We start from the raw sequence: 13,255 nt of genomic DNA on the forward strand, positions 1-13,255 counted from the left end.
TGGCGATTTGTCTTTAAAGTAAAAGCACAGTGTCTGTTTTGTTGCTGTAATACTTTGTATCCAGTTGAATTACAGAGCTTTTTTCTTTGCTTAACAGACCTCTGAAATAGCCAATATGAAAAAATAACACCAGTTAAGTAAATCATTCAAACTTAAATATAAACTACAAAAGTGATCAATAATAGAGACATTTCAGTTTTGATTTCATGAAAAACATTAACTATAAAATCTTCAGCCTGATGACCGGGTGTGTTGAGGTGTGTGAGTGACGGTGATAGGTGCTGGTGTTTTCTGTTTTCAAGTTTATGGGGTGTGGTTGACACGTGTTTATGTCATGTGTCAAGTTAAACACAAAGGACTTGATAACTGGAATATGGAAATAAAGACATTGATAAAATGTCCTATGTATGCTGTAGATAACTCCTACTTCCTCAAGAAAACACATCAGGACAAAATAACCACATAGGTTTAAGTACATACTACGTAACCATGGACAGCACTCTGAAGACTTGAGTGGAATGGGCTCAATTTGATATGTAAACAAAGAAGAAATTAAGGCCAATTTTATATTTCCTTCGTGTAATGTATTGAAGATAAAAAGCTTTGTATATTTTTTGGTAAATTACTGAAAATACACTGAAATGGTTGTTCTGCTTGATTGAAGTACGCCTGCCTCCAGCTGGCTCTTTTTATCAAGAACACTTGAGGCCTCTGTAAGCCATCTGCCTGGACACACACACGCACACACACACACACACACACACGCATGCACGCACGCATGTGCCTGTGTACTCCACATCCAGGAGGTACCAATACACATGATACATATATACACTACTATACACCTACAAACATAAACAGTCTTCTGTAGTAGATGCCACGTTACCAATGGCAACAAATAACAACAGAGCAGTAAAACGATGGGGCAGATATGGGGGGTTGTGTAGATTTGTGAAGGTTGCAGTGTTGTGTGCTGGTAACTATGGTGATGGTTCTGAGGGTCATTGATAGAAATCCTACATGATTAGGTGTTTAGTATCAACCTGCTGCTGATCAGACTGTTTGCATGTAAAAATATGAGACACTGTTTTGTAATGCGTTCCAGTACCAGTTCTGCTGATCACCTTATAAAACCAAAAATGCCTACTCGTATTGGTGGAAAAAGACCAGATTAGTTTGTTTGCCTCCTCTGCCTCCTGGAGTAAAGATTTTCCTGGATGCATTTTGTGTTTCACTCTGGGACTGAACTGATGTCCTTACAGACAGGAACGTACAGTTTGTTTGATGTGAAGGCATTTAGTGTCCAGCTTAAAGCAACAAGAAATATCCTCCTCCATCTCTTATCTTTTATAAAACAAGAAATACTGCACTGTGGTTGCATGCCTTCACCAACCAGTGCAGGTTCAGCCTGTATACATTTCCAGTCTGGTATGAGGTTGCTGTGACCTTTAACCACCCTATAATTCAAAATTTAAAGGAATATCCTTCAAGCAGTCTTGAGATGTCATGTTTTGTGAAACCACTGTGACTTTGACCACCTACATCTAATCAGTTAATATGGTAGTCCAAGTGGATGTATGTAGCCTATTTGGAAGGATCATCTCAGGGCACTACTCAGATAAAGCGTTCACAAGGCAAAAAACGTGTTTTAAGGTCACAGTGACCTTGGCCTTTAACCCCCAATGCTACTGAGGTCATCCTTGAAACCAAGTGGATGTTTGTGCCGGATGTGATGTTTGTGTTCTTGACATATCACCTTCACAATATAATGTGAACAAAATGTGTTTTGTGTCCAAAATGTACATTTACCAGATGTGAAGATAAAGCCTCAAAGTGTTTTTAAGATACTGTTTCAGACAGACAACTGAAAAGCATAAGGCGTTCGGCCACTGCCTGTCGCCGGTGTGGAGGCATAATAGCTTTAGATATCAGCCACTAAGAAAAAAACAATTAGTTTACTAATAATGAACATCGTAGCAACATCATCAAACAGCTGCGTCTCTGTACAATCTCTTGGCCTAAATGTCCCCTGTCACATGGGACCATGGGGACTCGAGTGTGGGAACATTCAGCCTGCTCTGTGCATGGAAAACAAACAGGGTGAGAAACTCCCATCACCTATTCACCCTTGTGTCTGTTTAAAAGAAAACTAAACGTGTGCCGAGTCCAATGGTTTCATGTCACCACATTCACACTACCAGATATACAAAAGGCCATACATACAGGTGCACAGGTAGCATGTACGTGGGAATATCAGATATGTAGAGAAAGTTCTCCCATGTTATTTCTGAGCAATTGTCTCAGGGATGACGCTGCACGGCCACAATGGAGACTTAGCCTCCTCCTCTCAGCCTGAAACACAGCCTCAGTCTTAGCTGCAGAAACAAAAACCTCAGCTCGCCTTTCAAGGCTTTTCCCACCGGGTCAGTCATCCATTGAATAGTGTCCTTCAATAGGTATTTCTCACTCAGACCAGATTTAGCTGGTTTTGGCATGAGGTATTGCAACACAGAGAGCACGTACAGTAAATGTGACTGGTGCAGTACACATGCCGTATGTGAAGTGGGTGAACTACTCTCAGCACCAAATGAAAAAACAGCAGCTAATCTGGCTGAGTTCTATCTGATCAATTGACAAAACAAATACAGAAATACATTTTTTTTAATGATGTGCATTAATCATATCATAATATTCAGTCTGTGACACTCTTGATACCAAACTGTTGTTTCTTCTGTGAATTGTGAAGTAGTAAATGTTTGTTCAGTACCTGGTTGTACTGTTCTTGACCTGGACAACAACCTGAACCTCCTCTGGATCAGCATCCAGAAGTGATGACAAATGAAAACAGTCAGATTAAGATATCAGCACCACAGGCGGATTCATTCACTTTATAACTGAGATAGAGTGGATAGAGTCATTGGCACTAGAATATGAGATTACTTTAGAGAGGTCCTCTGCTTCTGTGAACAACTGGTTGTTTGTAACAAAAAACAATTACTTGTCTATGATAAATGGTTAGATTGTACAACAGAGTATTAAATTTGACTCCTTCTGGACCTAAATCTTGAACCAATCTCACTGTTTCTTGATAAACTACCAAATTTGAAGAGAACACAGAGATAACAAATTATACTTTTAAATCCGACCACTACAAAACAGAAGTATGTGGGTTCTCTAGGTTTCCTGATACTATTAATAATGCAATATTAAGAAATCAAATGTATGACTTTTTCTGGAAATATTACTTTAAAACATTACAACTTAATGACTTCAGTCCTTAAAATCTATGACTATTTTCTCATAAAAATGTGACTATTCTCGTAAAACCTTTTTTTCATACTTGATGATCTCCTAGATAATACATCTCAAGGAATAAGTCCTTATAAAGAATTTCAAACTATTATGACTATATACTTGAAATCTCAAGTATATTTGTTCATGGGGCTTTAATTTTAAGATTGTGACTTTGCACATTTTGATATTCATTAAACATCAGAAGTTGTACAAGATTCTCACTGTAAACCAGAGCTGGGGCTGCACTGGGTGATCGCCTGTTCCATGTCCTGAACACTAGCACTTCAAACGGTGGTGGAGGAGGAGGGGGTGGGGGTGGGTGAACTTCTTAGGCAGCTTATAACATTTCAGATTCCCTACAGAACAGATATCCTCACCCCCTCCTCCCACCCTCTCCCTTAGTCCAAGCCAGAGAAAAGAGCTGTGATCTCATCTACAGGCACTAATGGATCACGCTGCAGCCTCCACCGTGCTCGGTCAGTGTTACTGATGAATGAGGTTTTCTGTGAATCACAGAGCCAGTGTGCCAGAGGAATGCTGCCTTATCAACAAGTGATGAATGAGTGTGAGCAGTTTGGTTTCTGGAGCTTCTGTTGTTGATGTCTTGTGCAGAGAAATAGTGCTGCCTTCATGGTTTTATAATAACTTAAATGTCTTGAAGCAACCCGGGTATGTTTTTATAAAGAGCAATGCATTTAGCGACGCCTCGTTATTCTTCTCTCTCGGTTAGTAGACTCTGATCAGCAGCAGGTACCTGTCAGTTTATATTTCCTCAGCTCTGATAACAAGCTGAACCTGCTTTCTATCTGTCGGCAGATTGGACCTCCAGGTAACTGCAGCATGACAAATGTTATCACTGTTACTGAGATCAAAACAGAGGGTTAACATGGTGTTTTATGGCACCTTATGTTAACTGTTTGGTGAGTTTCAATAAATGAGGGTAAAAAGCCTGTTTGTAAAGCTGTGCAGCTTTACAAGACGGTACGTGTGGGGGGGGCCTCATTCGCCTTTAAATCCTGACCCCTGCAGTGTGTGCAGTGCCTTGCTCGAACAGCACCATCTGTCTAATCCAGACTTACCATGAAACCACAATTAAGATTCAATGAAAACATAAACTTTCTAAAGCCACAAAGCTGTGGCTGATGTGACCAGGCTGATCCCAGTAATGTACACATGATTATGAACTAATATTACTGTCATCAGCATGATATCCATAACCAGGCTTGGTCTATGGTCAAAGGGAGTTTCGGTTATTGATAGCATGTGCCGCACCTCAGAAACTGCTTTTCTTCACCATTAACCTCTTTATGTATCTGTAGACTCATGGTCGATGTTTACAGAATGAGCCTTGCTTAATTGTCAAGGAATCAAAAAAGCACAGCATTGAACTTTTTACCGTGAGGCCCTGCTGTAACGTGTTTACTGTGTTGTTGTCCTCACTGTCAACACGTCTGGAGGCAAACTTCAAGAGTATTTACCTCATATGCATAATGATTACAATGAAATGATTGGTCATGACTTCTCTGTTTCTTTTTGTGTGCAGGGAAACTGCTAACATCCCCCTCATTGCTCTGGGACTGAAGGAGACAAAAGAAGTTGACTTTTCTACTCCATTCAAGGTACAGAAGAAACCACCGCAGTTTCACCATTCCCTCCTTACAACAGCACAATGTAAAAGTGACTGTATTTATAAAGCTGCTTTTCCAGTCTTAACGGCTCGACTTAGCGCTTTACAGTTGCATTCACACCCACGCCTCTCTACACACACACACGCACACGCACACGCACACACACACACACACACACACACACACACACACACAAGGATATAGTCATTTTCAACATGGATTCAACTGTAGATATTTTTATAATAATAATAATAATAATAATAGCTTGAATTTACAAAGTGCCTTTCAAGTGTTTTGTTTGTCAGTAGGGACAAAAAGTAAAAAGAAAGTAGTTATGATGTTCAGCAGCCTGTGGTTTGTTGACAGACATCGTGAGAGTTGTTCTGATGTGATAATCTTTGAGCAGGTGATGGTTCTCACCAGCCGCTTTGATTTCTGTGCAAAGTACAGAAAAGTTTTATTGAGATGATGATTTTATTCTGTTGTTGACAGGACTTTATCTTGGAGCACTACAGTGAGGATGGCAACAGTTTTGAAAATGAGATCGCGGATCTGATGGACCTGCGACAGGTAGTAAACACTCACACCCCCATCTGACAGTATATGTTTCTGATTTGTTGCTTTGCTCTAGTGATCTTTAGTTTCTTTAGAGACAAATAAAACAAAGCATTTTAGATTGATCATTTCTTCCGGGGTATTTAAAGAGTTTCATAAATCAAGCAATTAAATGTTTGCAGTATAATCACCAAAACAAAAAGATTGTTTTTATTTTCTAAATTATTGAGATAATAATCTGATAATGGTATTTTGTAGTTCACGGAAACAGCTGAAATCATTTTTCTCTGGATCGTTCGCAGACCTTGCTGAATTTGCAGCAGTGTGCTGCTTCATTGCTGTGTATTTTTTTTTTAATTGGCACAGTTTTCAGAAACGCAAATCTTAAAGTCGCATGACTAAAAGTGAAACTCTTCAGACAGCTAGGGGAAATTGTGAAAAGTTTTCAAATAACCTTTTTTGTGATATTGGTGAACTCAACTGTGACTTATTGGAGCCATTTATCGAGAACTGTATCTGATCTGTTTTCTTTCATGTCGTAGGCTTGCCGAACACCAAGTCGAAACGCAGCTGGAGTGGACCTGTTTGCAAAATACTTCGGCCATCTTCCTCTGATGGAGAGCAGATTCTTCTCCCCAAACCGCCCGACCGGCATCTTCTTCACCTGGTACCATATATAACTATAACATTTGTTATATAGAATGTACTTCAGCAGGAAATGCAAATAGCATTATAAATTAAGCTGTAATTTAATGTAGTTGACATGAGCCATTACATGTTTGGGGTTTAATCTGCCCTTGCTGAATTCACTTCATTCAGCAGAGATGGATAAGAGTGAGATGATGAGCCACAGCTTTAAACCATCACTACCTTTAAATATGGAGGATAGAAGAATATATATTGTTACTGAATATAACGTTTCAAAATGTTTCTTTCCCCTATTTACCTGCTTATCTCCTGGCTAACATATTCATTCCAAATGTCATATACTCTATTACTAGGTGTATCCTCTACATCGTTACCTTCCCCTGACTTGATTTATTTTGTGTAAAACATTTTGGGCTGGTTTTGATGAGTCAGTGACATCTTCCTCCTCTTTCCCTCAGGTATGACTCATTCACAGGAGTGCCAGTGTGCCAACAGAACCTGTCACTGGAGAAGGCCAGCATCCTCTTCAACATGGCCGCCCTCTACTCTCAGATCGGAACCCGCAGTGACAGACAGACAATAGTCGGCCTGGCGGAGGCCATCTCTTCCTTCCAGAAAGCTGCAGGTAGGAAAAGATGGGTGTGGTAAACTGGGCGAAAGTGATTATTCCTCGGTTTGAAGTGCTTTTGTCAGACATTCAAACTTTATACTTTATTTTCCAAATTTCTTTTATCTAGCCAGTTGTATCTGTGACCCCATTCAAAATCTGCTGTCAGTTATACACACAAGAAAAACTGGGAAAAAATGGCTTTGACAGAAACTGTTCAGAAGGAGCACATGATGAGTGATTATAAAATAGAGAGGAAGCAAAATAAGACAGATAATAAACAGTAGTGTCAACCTGTCATCTCAATTGTTTTGTTCTTTTAAAGGTTTGGCATGCAAATTAGCTGAACATCCCCAGGTGACCCTTTTTTATCCGAACAAGAAGGGTTCCTTTCCCTTGGAAACATTCTGGATTCACCTTAACATCCAAAAAAAGCACACAGTGTTCTGTGAATGAGTATGAGTGCAAACACAGCCTTATTTTGAAAAACTATATAAGCCTCCACCCTCTGACTTTGGCTACGTGACGGAGAATGAATCCATTTGATGCTTCTCTGGCTTCTTGTCATGTGGCTGCGCTCCAGAAAGTACCAATCATACAAGCTGCTTCCCCAGCTCTCAGAGAGTTCAGGAAGCTCAGACGAGTCTTCATAGAATTATGACTTTGGCTCGTACGAGGAGTATGGCATTATAATTACAGCTTTGAATGAGCAGGGGGTTTGGTTGTATTGCTTTGATAGTTGTAATTTAGGCTTGTACTTAGTGAAACAGGATGAGGAGCATTGTTACTGGAGTGAAGAGGCAGTAGGTGACAGGAATGGACGCTAGCTTTTGAAGGGCTGCCGCAGTGCCCTTCAGCCAGTGAAACAAAAGCGGATGGGAGGGGCCAGTCAGATATCTCAGAGTCTCAGATGAAGACTATGGAGTCAGTGCTCTGTTATTAAGTTGTCTTCAGGTCTCTGCTGCCAGCTTTTTAATCCGTAAAATAAGAGGGAGGCTCCCTCAGCTGGAATGCTCATGGTCTTATTGCTCCCATTAAAAATGAAAAACTAATTGAAGAGGGTTTGTGTTTTGGCTAAATTCTAAAGAAACAAACTGACATTGATCCCACTGCTGGCAGTGAGCTTTTCTCCCTGACTGAATACTGTAGTAAATGCAGCAGACCTTCAGAGGGGGAAATGTGGAGATGATCTGACATATGGAATCACATAACTTCTGTGTGGAACCTTCTCAAAACATGTATCATAGTTATATTGTTCATCAACTCAAGGCTATTTTGTACTTTATGTAATGCATGTTTATGTGTAAGCTACCGAAACTGCTTATATTTGTTTTCAGTTTCTGTTTTACTACACATAATCGCTTGTTACCTCTGGTGTGGACTTAAGAAGTTAAAGGGTCCTTCAGGCTGGACAAACTATTTACAATCTTCAATATTAATGGTGAAGATGACATTACTGCCGTAGATTACACCCATCATTATCATTATTAACCATTATTATTATTATTAAATATTGAGGGATGTCATTTACAATCATATTGAGTTAAATTATAGAGACAGGAAAAGAGGAGAACAAAACAATAACATAGGGTCATATTAATACTCATTTTACTCGTAATAAAAGCCATTTTTAAATGTTGGATTAAAACAATCAGAGGAATCAAGATTGTCAAAATGTAAGGTAATAAAATAACTTTGCAATAGCGTTGCAATAAATAGGCTGACAAATATTAAATAGTACCACCTTGGTTGAAAAGCAGTCTCCACTCGAAGTTGGTGTGTTTAAGATACATTTTCTAAAATTGTAAGGAAAAATATGTAAATATCCCCACAATTTGTTTTTTTGTGATCCGGTAAACTATATGCGTTCTTGAATGGATTATTGAGTATTTCGAAAAGATTCACTACGAATTCACAAAATTAAGTTGTTAGTTGGGATCCACTCTCCGTTTAATTATTTTTGCCAAAACAGAAAGCATGAATACAATCTCCCATATGTCTCAGAACATCCCAAATGTATTAAATGAGTGTTAACTATCATTATTGCGGAGTGGGAATCTTTCTTTTGAGTTGTACTGAGGACTCATTCTCCTCCAGGTATCCTGAACCAACTGAAGGAGACCTTCACCCACACCCCCAGCTACGACATGAGTCCAGCCATGCTCAGTATGTTGATCCGCATGATGCTTGCTCAGGCTCAGGAGTGTCTGTTTGAGAAGACTGCACTGCCTGGGATTCGAAACCAGTTCTCCTCCTTGATGAAAATGGCCCAGGAGTCTGCAAAGGTATATACCAGCACAGGCCACACACTCCTCACATCTTAAAAGACATTTGTTTTACATCAGTAGGATGTACTCAAATGTAAAGTTATAATGCCACCACCTCCAGATCCTTCATCTCCACCAGTGATTTTATTCACATCAGTGCTATTATTGTCCTCTCAGTAACTCTGTCTTCCCTTTCCTGCCAGGTCTCGGAAATTTACGACCAAGTCCATCAGTCCATGATCCAGACGCCAATCAAAGACAATGTCCCATTGTTCTGGTCCACCATGTCGCAAGTCAAAACCAACCACTACCGCTCCATGGCACACTACTTTGTAGCCTCAGCCCTTCTCGACCACCAGCGTAAGTAAACTGTACATGGAGAAATAAAAAATCTTATACTCATCACATAGTGATGAGCACCACTGTTTTAGCAGGACAATGCATAATAGTTTGCATATAGTGTGAACTTTGAACTAGATGTTATATCAGAATCTGAATTAGAATTCTTTAATTTGCCAAGTATATTTACACATACAGGAAATTGCCTTGGTGTGGTTGGTGCATTGGACATAAAAAAACAATCGGACATAAAACAACAATATATACAGTAAGAACAAGTAGAGCGGTGGGCTCTTCACACACTGTAAACGCTAAACAATCAACTACCATCTTCGCAGTAGCTAGAGTATATAAAAGATGGTTTAAATATCATGGCTGATAATCAGATTTTTACCATTGGAACCACACTGTTTAGCTCTGTGAGTTTATGTTTACAGGTGGACTTAGTGTCTGCAAAGATTTAGTGAATGTAGTCCACCTTTTCCTCCTCTCCATCTGAACACCTGCCATAACATTTAATAGACTTTCTCTTTGATATCAGTGCCACTGTTGGTTTACAAGGTGTAAAAACACAAGACTCCATCTGCCTGATCTTGAATGCCTTGTAAAACCGGATCCATCTCTTAAACTGCTGTTGTAGGACACCACGTTGGTCATGTTAAATGGCTGGTCTGAGCCACAGCCGGCCACAATGCTATTACATAACAGCTATTTAAGGGACACACACCCCACGGTTAAGAGAGGCTGTGTTTCCAAGAATGCTGCTTAGAGAGAGAGGCCAAGAGAGCTTTAAAGAAATAAGAGACAGTTGGACTGAGTGAAGTGTAAGTACTGTAGACTGCTGGAGAATAACAGTGTGTGGAGCATCGTAAGGTTGTCTACATGATCAAATGGCAGATAGAGGTAGTGTGAGAGCCAGAGCCTGAGTGAGGGAGGATGTTAAGGATGCTTTTAGAGCTAACAAAAACTCTGCAGTAATAACTGTGGTGGCATTTGTTGCTAATCATTTATCATATTGTTTCATTTCTTAATGGCTTCTCCTTTTTTTGGGGATAACAATCCACTTCACAACTAATCTTTTAAAAGCACTAGATTTTAGGGGTTATTTCCATCCAATAGTTCATAAAATAAACATTTACTTCTGCATATGTATCATCATTAGCATTGTTGTTGGATTCATGTTTTTCTTATTACATATTCACCATTCAAATTTATGAGAGATTAAACCTAAAACAGAATACAGTAGATAGTCATCAGCTTTACCGTGGATGGTCCTAGTTCTCCTCGGGACTGTGAATGGGACGGGACTGAATAGGGGAACAGTGGAGCGGAGCAGCTTTGAGTTTGGCAGCTCATTAACAGATTCCTGTGTGCCTGAGGAGAATAGAGCAATTACCACAGAACTATAAACTGGGACTAGGCCCAGAAATTGGGACAGAATAAAGGACACTTCAGTTAACGGGTCAACCACAAACACACTGCTAAATAAATGCTTCATACGGTCTCTGTGAAACATACTCGTCAGGCTTCCAGAAAGATCTGCTGCTTCAGATTTTACCATTCAATGTGATGAGCCAGGATGTGAAGGCAGTTAAGTTCAACTCAGGACCGAGTCATCAATATCAGTGGTAGATAGATAGATTGTTCTCTCTGATAAATATATTATTTTGTATTTCAGTGCACTTGACTGTATCGAATTATGCATTGTGTTTACTGACTTATCTGTTAACAGTTTCCTTTCATATGTCGCATTGTGTGAGTGTAGTGTTAGCTGTTTGTTTCAGAAAGTGTCCTGCATGGTAGATGATTCTCTGAAACAAGAATGGCCCTCAGCAGAGCGTATACTTCTGCGTATGCATGAGTTTTTAGACTCGAAGAGACAAACTTCAGTTAAATTTGGTGGAGGTAAAAATATATATATTTCTCATTGGCTCCATCACCGTTGCAACTCAAAAGATAAGTGGTATAGATAATGTATGGATGAATGGATAAATATATAATATTTTGTGATATTTGTCATATATAATATATGATTAATTCATGGTGTTGTTTGTATGTGCAGTGGGGCCTAATGATGATGAGGACCAGCAGGAGAAGACCTTGTCTCAGGTCTATGATCGCCTTCCCGAAGGACGCTCTCCTCTGGACATCCTGAAGAACAAAGAAGAGCGTGAGCGCATTGGTAAGAGTGAACACCCAGAGGACAGCTAATGTAAACAGTAGAACACAGCAGAAAGAGTTGCTTTGACACCTGACCTGACTCTACCTCTTCATCTCAGTCCGACCTCGTGGCTCTCCTCCTCATTCTCTTCTTCTCTCCCCTTTATCCCTCCCCTCATCCATCTTATAAATACATTTTCCTCCCTCTCTGTAGGCAAAGCACACATCAGACGCGCAATCCTGGGTCACGAAGAGGCTCTGAGGATTTATAGTTTGTGCCACCACTTGACCAAGCTAGATAACCTGGAGGACATTTTAAAAGCCAGTCACCAGCGCTCGCTCAAAAAGTTCAGCGAAAATGACAACGAGGAAGAATTTGCAGACTACACGGAGGCACCCGACATCATCTGTGAGTGTTGAGCTGCGGTGGGGGACGTACTGAAATATTTTACCTAAGTAAAAGTACAAATAAATAGACTAAATGTATTCTTTGAATGAGCTTATGTTTGACCCTTACTCTCATTAAAGGAGGCAAGCTCTAATGTTAGCTGCCGGCACTGCTTGGATCAATGGACCAATTCCCCTGTCGTTATTGATTACTTTTAAAAATGAAACTAAATGAATATACAATGTTATGTAATGCATTGTAAACAAAATAGTTGAGGATGTGTAGTGACATAAATGGGAAAATCACCTCAAAATAAATCTACTTAGTAAACTGCAGATCCAAAAAAGCAACATAAGTACAGTAATGAAGTAAATGTACATCCCACCACTGGTATTATGGGATTAAAGAGAGAGCAGCACCACAATCAATATAAACATCATGAAAGTAAATATGAGATGTGAAAATAGCTTCAGGATGATTGTTAACTTTATTTGAGTGACGACTATTCACTCTGGGATCGACATAGAAACTGAGCAGTCACCTTAAAGTCACCACAACAAACAAATGACACTAATGTCGCGTTGTTGATGTGTGAGCTCCGTCGCCGAGGAAACAGCTCATAAAAACTCTGCTGTATTGTGAACCACACCAGCTGCAATCAGATGTGATAAGTGACGTTTGCCTCCAGACACAGATGATGTAATGTTTACACTGTCAACTCCCTGCCCGCCTCTCTGCCGAGCTACTGTTTAAAATGTGGTTGTGAAAGTAGACACTGTAGAATGACAGCTTTGTTTTCTCCCCCCTTCTCTCCTTAGCTAAGACAGAGCACAAAGCAGAAATGGAGGTTCCCGCAACCACAAAGGTGAAAGTCACTGACTTTTTCCAGAGGCTGGTATGTGGGTTACTAATCTTCTTCCACTCACAATGCTGTTTTCTGTTTGTACATGTTGGTTGGTTTATTCAGTAAAAGATCTGAAATCAAAGTATTCACATGTTTTTAACACCTAGAGTCAATTTGTTGTTATTTCTGAGTAGAACCAACCAATGGTGATAGTCGAGGAAGCTTTGGCACGTTTGTTCCCCTCTTCTTCCTAAAGCCTCCTGGGCTTCCACCCAGGGCAATAAATGCAAAACTAACACTAACCATGGATACTGGCTTGAACTCTATTCAGGTTATTGGGATATCTATTTAGAGGCAGATGGCAGGAGCTAAAGTTTCAAACTAAAAATCTGTCATAAAGTCCTTCCTGCTTATTTTAATTTATCTTAAGACAGTTTCTTAAATATCCCCAAAGCTTGGGGTTTGATCTCTTTTGGGATGACTCATACTAAAATGTTTATTTGGGATCATATTATTATACTGGAC

The 13,255-nt window shown here is 39.8% G+C and overlaps 1 protein-coding gene across 2 annotated transcripts in view; it reads left to right on the forward strand.

Annotated features, from left to right (window-relative positions):
• rhpn2 (rhophilin, Rho GTPase binding protein 2) overlaps nucleotides 1-13,255 on the forward strand; it is a 30,473-nt gene that overhangs the window by 11,124 nt on the left and 6,094 nt on the right. The window contains exons 4-12 of one of the 2 annotated variants that reach the window (XM_061068129.1): nucleotides 4,838-4,913; nucleotides 5,415-5,492; nucleotides 6,020-6,144; nucleotides 6,584-6,750; nucleotides 8,830-9,017; nucleotides 9,203-9,359; nucleotides 11,401-11,520; nucleotides 11,713-11,907; nucleotides 12,705-12,781. In XM_061068129.1, the coding sequence (XP_060924112.1) occupies nucleotides 4,838-4,913; nucleotides 5,415-5,492; nucleotides 6,020-6,144; nucleotides 6,584-6,750; nucleotides 8,830-9,017; nucleotides 9,203-9,359; nucleotides 11,401-11,520; nucleotides 11,713-11,907; nucleotides 12,705-12,781 (1,183 nt within the window). The remainder of the gene's footprint in view (nucleotides 1-4,837; nucleotides 4,914-5,414; nucleotides 5,493-6,019; nucleotides 6,145-6,583; nucleotides 6,751-8,829; nucleotides 9,018-9,202; nucleotides 9,360-11,400; nucleotides 11,521-11,712; nucleotides 11,908-12,704; nucleotides 12,782-13,255) is intronic. The other variant, XM_061068130.1, reaches the window with a different exon arrangement.

The sequence above is a fragment of the Limanda limanda genome, chromosome 3 (assembly GCF_963576545.1).
Source record: "Limanda limanda chromosome 3, fLimLim1.1, whole genome shotgun sequence".
NCBI lineage: Eukaryota > Metazoa > Chordata > Actinopteri > Pleuronectiformes > Pleuronectidae > Limanda > Limanda limanda.